We start from the raw sequence: 15,788 nt of genomic DNA, 5'->3' as shown, positions 1-15,788 counted from the left end.
TTTCCATTAGTGCATAACAAGTAGTTGTGTGTGTTTGTATCTATGAAAGCAGAGGCCAAGGAAATGGCCTATGATCTCATCTAGATAAGATTCCATGTCAAAAAGACTTTCCGCAAATTAGAAACTCCAACCAAACCACACAGAAATGCTGTCCAGATGTTGATGTTTTTTTTCTTTATCTCATATAAACCATAAAATGCAGTAGCATCTGTCACATGACAAGCATCAGCTATACAGAGTTGAGCATTCATTTAGCCACACCAACAGTAGCGCTTTTGAGTAGTATCTGTCATGATTTTGAATAGCTACAGTACATTCACCTAAATATTTTGTAGGAATTTGAAGGACATAGTTTTTACGGCATAATCAAGTTTTAAATTGGAGTGGAACAGCTTCTTTGTAGGAAGATGGTAGAGAAAACACATGACGATATTCATCTTAGGCAGTAACAGTCAGTTTTTTTTAATAAAATATTATAGCGTTACAACTCTTTCCCCCCCCCCATCAGTCTTCATTTGCTTTCCTGTTTCCAAAATGCATCAGTTACAATCCTGTTAAAGATGAGTTAGACGGCTTTCAAGGCAGCCACTGCAACTAAAAGATTGAAGTTTACCAAACGTGGAATCTGGTAATGTAGTCCATATCCTTCACTCCTAGCGCTTCCCATGTTTGGCTTTTTGGTGGCAGAACGTGGACGCCCTGTTGTGCTTGTACGTGTGGAGAGCCAATAGGAAGATGTTGAAGTCCAATCCAACGTCTGGTCCCCTGAACCGTTTGCACCCCCTCTCCCCCCCCCAAACATTCCAGTTTCTAACAGCGCCGACTTGGCCAGGTACCCAGAGGTGACCACTGCAGCCCTGACAGGGGAATCATCGTGGCTGAAATCCCGTACATCAGCTCCCAGAGGGGGCTCTGTGTAAGAGGCAAAGTGCCACTCCCCCCCGGGAGTCACCATGTGGGCCTGTCCGCAGGTCGGCCTAGTGTAGCAAGGACAGCCCAAAACAATGGCACGGGTGTGCTCAGCCCAGCCCAAGAGCTTAGTAATGTTCTCCTCCTCCTCGCAAGCCCAAGGATTATCCCCTAGTGTCAGCAACTCAAGGCCAATCAGCCGATCCAGAACCCCCTCTGCCACCCAGGAGAAGCGGTTGGCATGCAGGTAGAACCGGCTCAACCTGGGCAAACGGTCCAACGAGCCCGGCAAGATCTGAACCAGGTAGTTGTGGGACAAATCCACACTCTCCAGATTGTGAGGCATATTTGTGGGGACTGTCCAAAACCGATTGTGACTCAAGTTGAGCGCGTGAAGACTTGGCAGGGTGTTGTTGATGAAGACCACCCTCTCCAGCTCGTTGGCAGACAGATCCAGAACCCTCAGGTTCCAGTGGTAGGCGGTGTCATTCTTGTCAAGGGATCGGAGCTGGTTCCCTGCTGCACGGATGTCCCAAAGGGCCCGAGGCAGGGAGGAGGGCAGGTGGCCCATTCGATTGTAGGACACATCCAGGGTACGAAGGTGGGCATAGTGGCTTAATTGGTCCCCAAGACCGGGTAGGCTGTTCGGAAAGAAGAATTCCTTTTTTATTAATTGGATGTCACTTACACAATAGGTAGTTCAAATGTTATCAGCTACCCAAGATGGTGCACCCTCCTCCCTAGCCCACAGGCCTTCTCCATCTCAAGGTTAGCATATCTGTGGGTACATGCTGATGGAATTGTACCTGTTGTGGGAGAGGTTGAGGAAGCGGATGTTGTGCTGCAGACCGGGAGGAAGCTGGGTCAGACCTCGGAAGGAGCAGTCCACCACACGGTGTCCCCGGCTGCAGGAGCACACAGAGGGGCAGATGGACAGGACCCAGCCCCCCAGGAACCCAGAAAGAATCAGCAGGAGCAGGCCGGCCAGTGGGGCACAGTTGAGGGGGGGCATGGCGAGGGCTCTGCAATGATAAAGAAAGGGAAAGATGCTGGAGGTTGTTGGAAGCTTTGGGGGTGTACAGATACAGATCATGTCGATAGTTGTTCCAGAAAAAGGACATTTTTATCGGTCCAAAATGGCTGATTCTTTGGACCTTCGTATTCATTCACGTTATTTATTTATTAATTGCTTCAACCTCCACTTAAAATCTAGATATATTCTTAACAGGCAAGAATTGCAATGACAACCTGTAAGAAGCCATTACCTGACTGAGGTTAACTTATAGCTTTGGGCACTACAAACGTAAAGATTAATGACACAATAGCATCGCATGGCTTAAAAAAAGGAACAGAATTGTGTGAGCACCCAGGCACAGCAGAAAAACACTTGGTTAATCAATCCTGTGGCTGCCTAAGACTGAAATGGTCTTTTAGTACTGCGTGTGTGTCACCCGTCCGAAAGACAGGAAGAGCTAGGGTCAGTCCATCAATCTTAAAGAACATAATATATCAACTCTGCTACACGAACACCTCCTCTATTCTTCCTTCCTCTTCTTTCCTCCCACATCATTTGCAGCTACTGTGAAAATTGAACAATGTGTACTAGGCTAAATGCTAAGTGCTTTAGGTTAGGATCAGACCAATCTGATTGGTTTAATGGCTCTGATGCAGTTGACAAGGGTCCTAGTCAGACTGTGAGCTCCTGCCAGAGAGTTGGGGAGCTCGGAAATACTGCAGTGAGCGCCGGCTGAATAAATTTAGGGTGGTACACACACACACATAGTCAAATCTTGAAATGCTGGATACAGCATGCGAGGGGCAGCACAGGATAGTTTGTTGTGCTACCAGATACCTCTGTCGCAAGTTACATGCATAGTTTTCTATAAACTTCTTCAGGTCATATCACACTGTGATTTAATCTTACTGGGATCACATACTTTACCAAAATGCACAAGGTATAAAATGTACAAAACATAAATACATTTGATTTGTTTATGGGGTACATATGACGTGTCAAATTGAAAATGGCAATGGATGCAAATTCTGGTGTCTGGTTCTGGAGATGAGTAATAAACAGGCATAGCCTGGCGTAGACACATATCCTACTGCAGTCTACTGGACCAAAGTGGTAATACTAATCACAGCTCTGTAAATGTGTGTATGCATGTGCGCATGTGTTGGCACGAGAGTGCATTCCTCGCTGTTTTTCTTTCCATGCCGAACTGTATATCACTCACCTGATCCTTTCCATGTCTTCAGAAAGTCATCTCTATGCTCCTGTCCTTTCTCTCTCTATTCACCTTTGTTTTCCTTTCTGGCTGTTCTCTCAAGCTGCGTAGCAGAGAAAATGATTGGATAGTTAAATGTCAGGTTTTTATCTGTCCTCATTACTTACTCTTACTAGAATTCCTTTTCTCTTTTTTTTTTTTCCTTTTTGATTTGTCGGCTGGCTCAATATTTGTCACTCTGGATCCTGTCCTCTCACTTCGTTTTCGGTCGTCTTCTCCTCTTCTGTCAAAGGTGTTTCTCTGTCCTTCCCCCTTGTCCCCCCCCCTTTCTCACCTCGCTCGGGGCTAGTTCTGTGTTGGTGCTGGGGTGTGCAGCCAGCCTCTCTCTCTCAGCCGTCCTGCCGGCTTCGTCCTGGCATGGCAGAGCGAGGTGCCCTCAATAGCACCAGCCTCCTCCACAACGCTCCTCTGCAGGCTCCTGACGCGCACTGCATGGGGGGGGGGGGAAGGAACGTCTGGGAGCTGAAGAGGGAGGGAGGAGTGGAGGGATAAATGCAGCACAGAGCCGGCCCACTCTGCTGCTGATGGGGTGGGGGGAGGGGGGGGGGGGGGCGAGGGTAGGGAGGAGGAAAGCTGCTGCTGACTCCAATCTTTTTAACGTCAGGATCCGTGCACTCCACAAAAGGAAGTCTCTCTACCTATCCAGGCTTTCACTCTTACACACTCTCTCTGTCCTCATGTTTCAGTGGAGACTCACATGGGGACATTTTAACATTCTTTTAAACCTCCACGAACAAAGACACACACCCTTGTACCCAGTACAGTTTAGGTACAGGCAGCCACTCTGCAGCTGATACTACCCAGCTGGGTGACATTGTTCTGAATCAGTAGGCACGGACATTCTCTCCCCTCTGTCACACGCGCACACACAGGCAAACACTGCCCCCACCCCTCTTAACAGGGAAAGCTGTCTTACATCCGACGCCTGCAACTGCAGACTACCCTCATAGTCACTCTGCAAGTTAACACAGCCACATGTGTTCAGATGTTACATTCTACATGATTCTTGATGCCACCACACCCTTCCTGTACATCAAAATACACAGTTACATTGAGCCGTTTATTTTAAAATGCTTTTATTTGACGATGTCTCAACTCTTAATTTGTCTCCCGTTTACTGCCACACTAATAGCCATCACACCATTTCCATTCCTCAAGTTTATACAGAACGGTAGTTACCAGCTACCGTTGTCAGTTCAACTTTGGTTTTAACATCCCTCTTTCCCTCCGTTTAGGAACATTAGTGTGGCTAGCATAGCGTGTCGCTTTATCTTTGAGGGGTAGTCTGCCTTTGCCTCTCCGGGACTCTTCCCTTCCCTCCATCTGCAGGAACCCTCTTGCCAGTCTGTAATAAAAACTGTGCTCTGGTCAAATGTGCTGAGCCAGGAGGTAGTTTTATGATGACTGTGCCCTCATAATGGTCATACCTTTGCCTAAGAAATATACAACGTTGAAACAATACAACTTTATTGATCCCAGTACGTATCGGTTACGTATCTGTTAAATTTTTATCTCAATATATAACAGCCTAACTGTAATAGCATAATTACAAAAAGACAGATACAGAATTATTCAGTCGTAACACAAAGGGACAATTTAGAGCAATAGGTTTACTGTCAGGGCTTATGCCACTCTTTGACACAGTGCCAGATATGCAAGACCGCTGATGGTGAATGTCTTGTGACTCAAATGTCTACTTCACTCCCTCTTCCTTCCGCTCTGCTATGCTCCGTGTTTCACTTCACCCAGACCAGAGGGTACAGTCCACCCAACCTTACAGTCCTGTCTCTCATACATGTATCTTTGTGTAGGTGTGCGTGTTTCCATTCATGGAATCACACACACACGCACAGGATAGTTGTGTTGGACCACCGACCAGCTTGCGGTGAGACGAGTTATCATTTTGTTACTTAAGGCCATGCATTGCATGTGGTGGAGTCAGTCTGCTGGTTTTGCTGCTACTGCAGGCTAAATGGTTCAGTTATGGACCAGACTAGATTACACAGTAGACCTTGGTGGTCTATTCACAATCATCTGTTCAGAAAGGCAACTCATAAAGGAGGAGGCAACATCAATCAAAAGTGTGCAAATGCATAGAAACACCAGGCAGCTTTGCCAGTAGAGGAAAGGGCTAGAAGAGTTACTAGTGCTAGAAGAGTTACTGGTGCTAGAAGAGTTACTGGTGCCAAACCAATATCAGCGTTTTACTTCCGATTGAGATGCAGATATGAATAGATGAGTTTTGAAGTTGAAATGTTGTTTTCATAAACTGTTCGTTTTCTGGAAGGAAATAGTTATTCACACCTTTTTCTTAGTGACAAACCCCTACATTGGAACAAAGTTAAATGTTGGGTTAGTCATACCACTATTCCCTAGCTCATTAACTAGATCACCTTTGTTTGAATGAATAGAATGGAGTGCAGTCAATGGGTTGTTCAGACAACCCATTGATCAGATGTGACAGACGTCTAAACTGAAAATACTTGTGTGGTTTTACTCTCTCGTGGTTTTATATTTAGCTGCTCCTCATGCTTTTGTCTGCCCTTTCTCATTCACTCATTTACTTAGATATAAGCACAGGCACTCACAAATACGAGAAACAACACAAGGTCTCAAGTCATTTTTCTGTTCCTGATTTTCTTGTCTGTACATTTTTCTCTTAGAGAGTGTGAAGAGGGGAAGAGAGTGAGAGAGCTCTGAATTGATAGCTGCTGTATTTTCCGGGTGACAGACTTTATAGAGGAGGATAAAGCAGGTGCTGGGGTTTGGTATCTGGTCTGCAGGGCTGGAGGAGGGAGGCAGTGGCGTTTGACAAGCACCATCCACAAGGGATGAATTGTGGTCTGAACCTTCGCAACAGAGGTTTTTTACGGAATGTTCCAGGCTTAGCATAAAGCAGTGTACCACATAAACCTCACCTGGTATTTCAGTACATTTGTTTTGTATAAATATGTAAATCTTTCTCTTTTGTTGGAGAAAATGGTATTTGGTTGCAGTTATTCATGTCATATATTGTGGTTTTTTGGCAGATGAGAAGGGGTGGATGTTTGTCATTTCCACCTGCTGTGTGTTGCCTTCCTGTTTTCAGTTCTCAGAAACTTGAAATATATTTAAAGGCACATCACTAAGACCTGTATGCAGTACATTCTAATTTGGTCTAGTGACTAAAATAATTGACAGCCCTATCTCAGTAGACATTTTCTTGTTCTCAATAAATTCACTTCTTATCTACTACTTGAAAATAAGTCTCACTTTTAGACAAAGCAAACAAATGCTGATTCAGGTGCAGGACTGTGGCTACAGGGAAAAGCAGACACCACGGAGACACCACCATTTTATGTCATGATAGTTCTTACGTGGACATGGGTAAAGGGGGAGCAGGGGGAATAATGGCACCAGCCGTGTTTGGTACACTGGGGATGGCATCAGGACGGGGACTCAGGTCAATGTCCATCAAAGGTAGAGAGTCTTTAGGTGGTGAAAGAGGGTGAACAAGTAAGTGGTCTGAATTTGAGGCTGTGTCTTCAGTGGTAGCAGGTGTCTTGGGGTCATCATTGTCATGGTCGGTTGATGGGATCGTTGGAGAGATTGAACTCGGAGATTCCTTATCCTCGATTTTTTTTGCTCCCAATTTGGTCTCGTTGCTTGGTTCCACCTCTCCAGAACTTAACTCCCTTCCAAATGTACTTTGTGGAATATCCTCCATGTTGTAGTCTGTATTTGTCTCCTGAAGCAAAGACAGCCTCGTGGACAACCTCTGAGGCAGGAATCCCACTAAAGAAATACGCTGTGATCCTCTTAAGTGGACTTGTCCGTTGTCATCGTCATCAACTACACCGTCCAGGAAAGGGGAGGGGCCAGCCCATTCTGTGTTCATCATCTGTTTTCTCTGTAGCCTTCGTTTCTTCATGAAGATGACGACAAAACCGAGCATCATAATTATTATTGCTCCACCAATCAGTACCGCCACCACTGTGCCGTGATTACCCGCCTCTTTGGGTTTTTTCTGATTTGTTGCCTTTGTTGGTCGATCAATTGGTTCTCTTTTTGTTGTGACTGCAGTGGTAGTGGAAACAATTACCGTCATCTCAGTGTTGACCACTTGAGTGATGAGGCCCTTGGTGCTGGTAGTCATGTCAACAGCCTTACTCACTGTGGTTGGTGTTGTAGTGTTTGTTTCAGACATGAATGTTGAACTAGGGTCAGTGGAGTCTGAGGTTGTAGCAGCAAGCTGGTCTGTTGGTTGTTCATCAATGGATTTTGTCGAGGAGGTCGTCATTTCCTGGATTGAAACTTGTGATGGGGTGGTTGGGAGAGGACCTTCACTGGCTGTTGTACTTGAATCTCTCTTCAAGTCTTCTCCTCGCACAACCACAACTGATGTCACTCCTGATTGGTCTTTGGTTGTGTTGGGTTGCATTGTCTTTGTGGAGGTTTTGAAGTATGATTCCATCCCTGGAGTGGTTGGATCTGGTCTGGTTTGAATGATTGGCCTTGAACGGTTGTCAGAGATCCAAGTTTGAGTCGACAGTTCTATTGTAGCTTCAGGGTTTTGGCTGGATTTCAGGGTATGTGTGGATTTCGTGTTTTGTTGGGCCAATGTAAATAATTTTGTCTGGTCAGTTAAAATGACCTCATCATTCCTTGAACTGGTGAAGTGGGTGAGCTGTTCAGGTGTCACAGTGCCATTCAATCCCAGTGGCAGCATCCACAGAACCAGAACAAAGGCAAAGTGCAATCCTTCCATTGTTGTCTTCTCAGAATTATGATGCATCTGGGTGTTTGATAAAGACAGGAAATGTTTTGTGAAATTTCGGCATTCATGCATGATATCTCTGTTTCATCATGCTAGTTGTTTTATAAATGTTTAAGCTCAAGGAAGTTTGAGCAAAATGGCATTGCTGTGAAATATAAAGGCTTGATTTCCTTTTTGTTCCTCTACATAATTTGTGCCCATACCAACATGTTTTACTTTCAAGCTGGTCTACTTCACAAGTCAGTTATGCTATTTTGGGTGCATTTTCAATTCAATAAAATTGCTCACAATTAAAATAACACTTTCCTCACTTTTAAAGAGCTTTACATTGTTCATACACACAAATTGTCTTACAATTATCATTACCACTGAGTCCACCGGTAGATGGATTAAGGGTCATCAACATATATAGCGCAATATATCATGGCCACCATACAAAGGAAAGGTTACCGTAACCACATACTTGCAAACGTTAGAAGGGAAGGGTATTATGAATATAAATTGAACTTACCTAAACTGGTTTTACCACCGTCATAGTTATGTTCACTGTTCTGAAAGCAGCAGTTTAATTACGGAGAGGTAGAGTCTATCAGAATAAGGAACCCACTGTTGCTCCACTTACAGGAAGTAACGGTTGTGAAAACGGTTGTGAAACCGGAAAAAAGAGACCCTAAACTTCACACTTGATTATCAGTTTTTTGTTTGATCTTTGCAGTCTTCCGGTAATGTCCTACACAAAAGTTAGCCTTACACACGCACGCACGCACGCACACACACACACGCATGCTGTACATGTGGTCCCAGCAGTGAATTGAATCAATCTTAGTTTAAGGACCTGTAACCAACAAGCTATATCTGTCAACATAGTGAAACTTTTCACACACCACAAATCATTTTACTAAAGCGCCCATACTTTGTTAATTAAGTATGTTAAATAATGCCTGAGGCTGTAATAATGTTAGTAATACAGCTACGACACTGACATCTTTAATTCACTATATTAAAACACTCAATGCTATCATAGGAGCCCATTACAGAGGATATACTTGATTGTGTTAACACTATATGAACAATTAATTTAAGCATATTTTTCCACAGCTACCTGTTTCAGACTGCACTGTTAATTAATGTTGTAAAAGGAATCGTGGCCAATAGTTTACTCCCATCAATTTGAAATAAGAAAACCATTAATACTACACATAACAGCAATTTATTTTGAATTGGGTGTTAAAAATAACAACTTTTATGCAGAGAGAATACAAAATCTCAGTTAAGAGAGTTAAGAGTTCTTAAACAGCTTGTGTAACGTGAAACAGAGACTAATTGATGCAACAAGGAGGCTAAATGCCATGGCTTTGCCCAGCCATATATGTCAATAGAAATTCAAAAGCTTGGGGAATTTATTCATCTTGACTCTAAGGAATAATCATTTTGGCATGGTCCTTACATTTGTTTTGAATACGTTCTTTTTACCATGCTTAAAAATGCATAGACGTATGCCTACCACCATGAACAAACTCCCCCCACTTGCCCCCATCTGTTAATCAAATATCCATAGTATTTAAAGCTATGATGTTTAAATTGCCTGGGCGTACCCATATGACAAGTCACTCACCTCCTTTTAAGATCCTGAACCTTAGCAGCAAGGGTAATTAACTTGTGCAGTTGGCAGAGATGCTCCATTCACTTGATTCAAATCTAGTTCCCCACCACCCTGTCCAGTCTATCGCCCTGTCTACTGACCTTTATGATTTAAAAAGAGAGACAATCTAACTACTAAAAAGTTTCGAAGCAGACTACATGTTAATGACATAAAAACAAAAAAAAACAGAAGAAGCCCATACTAGGATTAAAGACCCTTGAAAGTCTCATATCATGCAAAAAATACTGGATACTTTGCCATGTAGCAAGCTGGGCTAAACTGTTTGCTGCAGATTACAAACATTTTTACAGGTCTTTATCTCAGCTAAAGGAGTACTGATGCCCTCTCACACCACTAGGGGCATGTCCTCCAGATTTTCAGGGACCTCCAAACAAGAATCCCTGGAGCTGTAGCTCTGCATCTGCATAGCCGTTTCCCCATGTCCAGAATCCACATTTTTTATCTTAGTGGCTGGCCTCGCCTCTCCCTCGTCCTCTTTATTTTCTCTCTCGTTTTTGTCTTCCTCCATCCCTTCTTCCTCCACCGTCTTTCTGTCCTCTTTCACCTCCTGCAACATGACGCTGGTGTCGCAGGGCCCCACTAACCCCCCCTCGTCTTCGAAATCCCTGCCCCAGTGGCCCTCACCGCTCGCCAGGTCAACATTGCTGCGTGATGGCCGCGGAGCTTCCACTCGTCTCTGCAGACGGCACACCTGGCAGGCTAGCACCAGAGTAGAGACCAGCAAGCAGAGGATCAGGGCTCCAGTGGAGGCCACAGCAATCACACCAATATGGGGGTCGATCAAGCAGCCTGGGCCGGTGACATTAGTGGGGGTGTCAGTTGATGGCAGGGTTTCGTGCTGGGCTGATGTAGAATCACTTTCTGGTGCTTCCGTTTTGTTAATTGGTGCAGTAACTTCTGCTGACAAGTGGGCTCTGCGGAAGCTTAGTACCAAAAGGAAGACGTAGAGAGCTAATTTGGAACCTTCCATGGTACCTGAAGGATCAGGAAAGAACATTAGTACACAAACAATATTTGCATTTTGTTCAATTGTGAGCGTTGTCAATAATCAAATGCTTATATGCGTCCGTGGATGATCTTAAATCTGTTAATCTCTTTTTGTCTCAAAGGGGAGTTTAGTAGAAACTGTGTGCTTTTCAAATTTACATGTTAATTAGCCCAGATACATCTTCTAAGGTAAATTGAATTTACATCTAATTAGTGATCTTCAAAAGGTTGGTTGTAAAATTTAAATTCCCTCTCCTCAAACTTAATCTAATTTTGTTGGCCCTAGCCCATATCCGAGGGTACTTTACCTCCAACCTTTTTGAAAGTCCAATCCAAGTGGTATATGTAAAGAATGTTGTGTACATCAAGGACAAACACGTTAATTATGAATGTCTAAAATAGTAAGGTGGCTCAGCCCAATTTACAGTATATCAAAATGTTAGTTCTTGAGTCGTGAATTGAATCTAACTAGATGTGTCATCCACATCGAGTAAAATGAGACATAGCATTTTAAACTTGATTTCATGTATGTAATTGTGGGTTTAATTGAGCATTACTTACCTTTATATGAAGTGGTGGATTGCTGGGTGTGTGTGTGAAGGATAGAAGTCTGTTTGTGAAGTCTTAATCAGACCTGTTTAATGTGAGGATCAGTGAGTGACACTTCTGACTGAAGTCACTCTTGAGCTGCTTGGCAGACACATACACTTCCTGTGCTGTCCTTCTGGTCTCTTGAGTCAGGTTATTTTGGTGGCTGCTTGAACCTTATTTGCTTATTTGTAGCACAGATGTTTGTCACATACTAAAAGAAAGAAAAGAAAGAAGTGAGTTTGAATTGTTACATTCATTTCATCCTGGTTTAAGTCCTATCTAATGTCCGCCTACGCCTGATCTCCTTTAGGTTCAAGACCGGACAAATCAATGGTGACCTGCTGATCTATCATGTCCTTCTGACCCTCAAGCCCTACTACGCCAAGCCCTATGAAATCGTGGTGGATCTCACGCACGTAGGTCCCAGCAACCGCTTTAAAACGGACTTCCTCTCCAATTGGTTTGTGGTCTTCCCCGGCTTCGCCTATGAGAATGTGGCAGCTGTCTACGTCTATAACTGCAACACCTGGGTGCGGGAGTACACCAAGTATCACGAGAGGCTGCTGACCAACGTGAAGGGCAGCAAGCGGCTGCAGTTCATCGACTCACCGGCGAGGCTGGCGGAACACGTGGAGTCCGATCAGCAGAAACTGCCCGCAGCTACGCTAGCCTTGGAAGAAGACCTAAAAGTCTTCCACAATGCTCTCAAGTTGGCCCACAAGGACACCAAGGTCTCCATCAAGGTGGGTGTCTTAGTGTGGGCTCTGGGGTAGGGGGTGGGAGGCAATAAAATGGGAGCCAGACACGTGTCCTTAATCACTTTCTCTCCTCATGATACCTAACCGAGAGACTAATTCAGTCTCGGGTGGAGTCAATGTCATTGCATCTATTAAGGCCTGGATTAGCTTTAACCAAATAAAATGAGGATAAATGTATTATAACCAAAGATACATTACATTTAGTCATTTAGCAGACGCTCTTATCCAGAGCGACTTCATACGGATACGGAGATACGGAGTTCATTACCAGGCAACTAGTAAGGCAACTTTGTGGGATTATTGGCCAGACTTTTCTTATGGCCTTGTCTTTCAATCAACCAAAAGAAAGTCCACCTCCTTTTTTCACCCTTCTCAGGTGGGATCCACTGCTGTCCAGGTGACCTCGGCCGAGCGGACGCGTGTCCTCGGCCAACCTGTCTTCCTCAACGACGTCTACTACGCCTCTGAGATTGAGGAGATCTGCCTGGTGGATGAGAGCCAGTTCACCCTCACCATGGCCAATCAGGGCACGCCGCTCACCTTCATGCACCAGGAGTGTGACGCCATCGTTCAGTCCATCATCCACATCCGCACCCGCTGGGAGCTCTCCCAGCCTGACTCCATTCCTCAGCACACCAAAATAAGGCCCAAAGATGTGCCGGGCACACTGCTCAACATTGCCCTGCTCAACCTGGGTAGTTCTGACCCCAGTCTCAGGTCAGTCAGCCACATGGTATTAGTCTGAGGGAAGGGGAGGCTGGGCCTCAGACTGTCAGAAGATTGATTGTGACCATTTCCATTAAGCTCCCATAGTTCAATTTTCTAGAGCGTTAATCTGTGAAATACACTCTTAATCTAACTCTCCCCTCTGTGTCAGGCTAATATGGTTTTGTTTGAACTGGATGATCCATGTAGGTCTGCGGCGTACAACCTCCTCTGTGCCTTAACCTGCACCTTCAACCTGAAGATTGAGGGCCAACTGCTGGAGACTTCAGGCCTGTGTATCCCAGCCAACAACACACTGTTCATAGTCTCTATCAGCAAGACTCTAGCTGCCAACGAGCCACATCTCACTCTTGAGTTCCTGGAAGAGTGCATCTCTGGTTTCAGCAAATCCAGTGCGTACACGCCCTGTGAAATTGCCATGTGTTCACTTGCTCACTAACTTGCTCTTTTCATCTCCCACTCGAACACACCACACACTTCCTGTATTTTGTAGTCTTTGCATTACAAAGCCATACATGTCAACACTCTCACATTGACTCACACACACCCACTTTTCCCATTTTGGAGAATCTTATGCACACTGTTTGATTGTCTTGTCCATCAGTGTGTAAGAAGCCAAGTCTCAGTCGTAAGGCTTGGTAGACAGTTAATGAAATAAATGAAATGTCATTAATTTCAATAACAGTTCATGAAATAAGGACTCAATACATTGCATTTGTATCTGTTGTATTCTGTCATTTGGCGTAAACGTGATATGATACATCAAAGGAATCCTATTAACTTTCCACATTCTGACCCTTTTCAGCAAATTGAGCTTGTGTTTGTGCGCAGGTATCGAATTGAAACACCTGTGTCTGGAGTACATGACACCCTGGCTGCTCAACCTGGTGCGCTTCTGCAAGCACAATGATGACGCCAAGCGCCAGCGCGTCACCGCAATCTTGGACAAGCTGATCACAATGACCATCAATGAGAAGCAGATGTACCCTTCTATCCAGGCTAAGATCTGGGGGAGCCTAGGCCAGGTCAGGCTTCCTGTACCTCACACACACCATAGAGGGAAGTTGTCCTAAGGCAAATATTTAAGACCAGCTAAATTTCCTGCCTGTCGGCCATGCTGTACTATTAGTTTAGGAAAGTTTATAACCATGGATATGAGAGACTTCCACCGATGTCCTCATCCTGAAACTTTGTATCGCATCCCCTAGTTGTATATCTTTCGGCTGACAGAATTTACTCAATGCACTATAGAAGCTTTGGAGCCCAGTGAAAAGAAAGGCAATCATGGTGAAGCAAGATACTGAGAATGGATAGATATGGTCATTGTGTTGGCACAGTATGGAAAAGAAAACAAATGGATTGAAAGGCACATAGTGGGTTCTTTACCAGTTGTAGCGTTCATTTGTTGGTATTCACCAGCTTCCATTAAGGTTTTATTTAAGGTATTGTAAAAATGGGATGTTCCCTTGACAGTTTTCCCCTGAATTAATGTGTTGTGTTTTAGATGACTACAGTGCAGATATCCAGGTAATAACCCAATGGAGAATAATTCCACATTATTGACTCAGCTGAATAACGCACAATTACGTTTTTGGCAGAAGGAAGGTTGAACCCTAACCCTAAGCAGACTACTCACTTAAACAACTTCGTAGAACCAAGTGGGTGTGAGATGTTGACTTCTAGCCACTGTGCCCTCAGATTACAGACCTGTTGGATGTGGTGTTGGACAGCTTCATCAAGACCAGCGCTACGGGCGGCCTGGGCTCCATCAAGGCTGAGGTCATGGCAGACACGGCTGTAGCTCTAGCCTCTGGGAATGTCAAGCTGGTATCCAGCAAGGTGAGATCTCTATCATCTCAGTCAGGACATGCTAGGACTTTGTCAGCTTCTGAAGACCACTCACAAATGTATAGATTGATGCAGAGTAAGGCAACATGCGTCCATACACTGATATTTCCTGCAGGTGTTATTTATTAGTTTCCCATACCTGTCTTTTTGTGATACACGGATTATCTTTTATTTGTCAGTGTCTAATGCTAATTCACCTACTGCCCCTGTCAGTCTGCTGCTAGTACAGATTTGTGTTCAACCTATGACTGACATGTCAGGGAGTCAGGTGGCTGAGCGGTAAGGGAGTCGGGCTAGTAATCTGAAGGTTACCGGTTCGATTCCTGGCTGTGCAAAATGACGTTGTGTCCTTGGGCAAGGCACTTCACCATACTTGCCTCGGGGGGAATGTCCCTGTACTTACTGTAAGTCGCTCTGGATAAGAGCTTCTGCAAAATGACTAAATGTAAATGTCAGTCCTTGTCCTCAATGAACTCTGGATTGCCTCTGCCTTTCTTTCCAAAAACTCATTACTCTTCTTATACAGAGAACATTGCAGTTAACATGTCTAACACATCAGTCTCTTAGATTTAAGTCTAGTAAAATCCTGGTGTTTAAATGACAGAAAGTGATTGATCAGTCCAATTAGTTTCTAAAAACCCCTGAACTGAAAGAAACACTAACACAGATATTCATATCAAATTGAATGTAACCTTTCTTACCAATTTCGGCTTCAGAATCCTGTCTCTTTCCTTATAGTATCCCAACTGAAAGTCATCCACTCAATGCCCATCATCTGTCTGGGTGTGCACTCTCCCAATTCTCCCTCCTACTGAAATAAACAAACACAGCACACAGAGACCAGACACACAATAGTAAGCCAGGCCCTTGCTCCTATTATGGGATACACTGTAAGGCATGGCAGTGAATGGTAGTCATTGTGAAGATGTTTTGCTGAGGAGCAGCGAACAAAATCGGCAAGCATCCCAACTGCAAATCTTTTTTTAAGGGCCAATGGACCCATTTCAGATTAGACTCATTGTTGTGAGCATTTACCCTAATCTTATTTCTTGTTGATAGTGTACACTTAAATCAATAGGGTGGGCATTGTGTGGATGGCATGAGCCAGCCACTACTGATGTCATGACAGGCCAGCCTTTTGAGAACAATGTAGATATTGTATTTTCATGTTGGCCTCTTTGACACCCAAGGTTTGAGCCAATGGCCTCCTTTTGACAAAGAATGTTTCTCTTCTTAGCTTGCTATTAGGTCAACATACATCC

At 44.3% G+C, this 15,788-nt stretch overlaps 3 protein-coding genes across 4 annotated transcripts in view; 1 reads left to right on the top strand and 2 right to left on the bottom strand.

Moving 5' to 3' along the window:
- The window catches only part of LOC136951463 (neurofibromin-like), a 50,289-nt gene that overhangs the window by 22,136 nt on the left and 12,365 nt on the right, over positions 1-15,788 (top strand). For both annotated transcript variants that reach the window (XM_067245861.1, XM_067245860.1), the window contains exons 36-40: positions 11,505-11,937; positions 12,329-12,669; positions 12,868-13,070; positions 13,510-13,703; positions 14,377-14,517. In XM_067245861.1, the coding sequence (XP_067101962.1) occupies positions 11,505-11,937; positions 12,329-12,669; positions 12,868-13,070; positions 13,510-13,703; positions 14,377-14,517 (1,312 nt within the window). The remainder of the gene's footprint in view (positions 1-11,504; positions 11,938-12,328; positions 12,670-12,867; positions 13,071-13,509; positions 13,704-14,376; positions 14,518-15,788) is intronic.
- omgb (oligodendrocyte myelin glycoprotein b) lies at positions 566-3,520 on the bottom strand. The gene is made up of 3 exons (XM_067246587.1): positions 3,147-3,520; positions 1,716-1,931; positions 566-1,550 (listed from the first exon to the last, which is right to left on the bottom strand). Exons 1-3 carry the CDS (start codon positions 3,158-3,160, stop codon positions 566-568), a joined length of 1,215 nt encoding a protein of 404 aa, XP_067102688.1. The 5' UTR covers positions 3,161-3,520.
- Positions 4,648-7,944, bottom strand: LOC136951850 (protein EVI2B). Its single transcript, XM_067246477.1, has one exon. It carries the CDS (start codon positions 7,942-7,944, stop codon positions 6,550-6,552), a length of 1,395 nt encoding a protein of 464 aa, XP_067102578.1. The 3' UTR covers positions 4,648-6,549.

Source organism: Osmerus mordax, chromosome 11, assembly GCF_038355195.1.
Source record: "Osmerus mordax isolate fOsmMor3 chromosome 11, fOsmMor3.pri, whole genome shotgun sequence".
NCBI lineage: Eukaryota > Metazoa > Chordata > Actinopteri > Osmeriformes > Osmeridae > Osmerus > Osmerus mordax.
The sequence above is the reverse complement of the archived record's forward strand: the minus strand, read 5'-3'. Positions and strand labels throughout refer to the sequence as shown.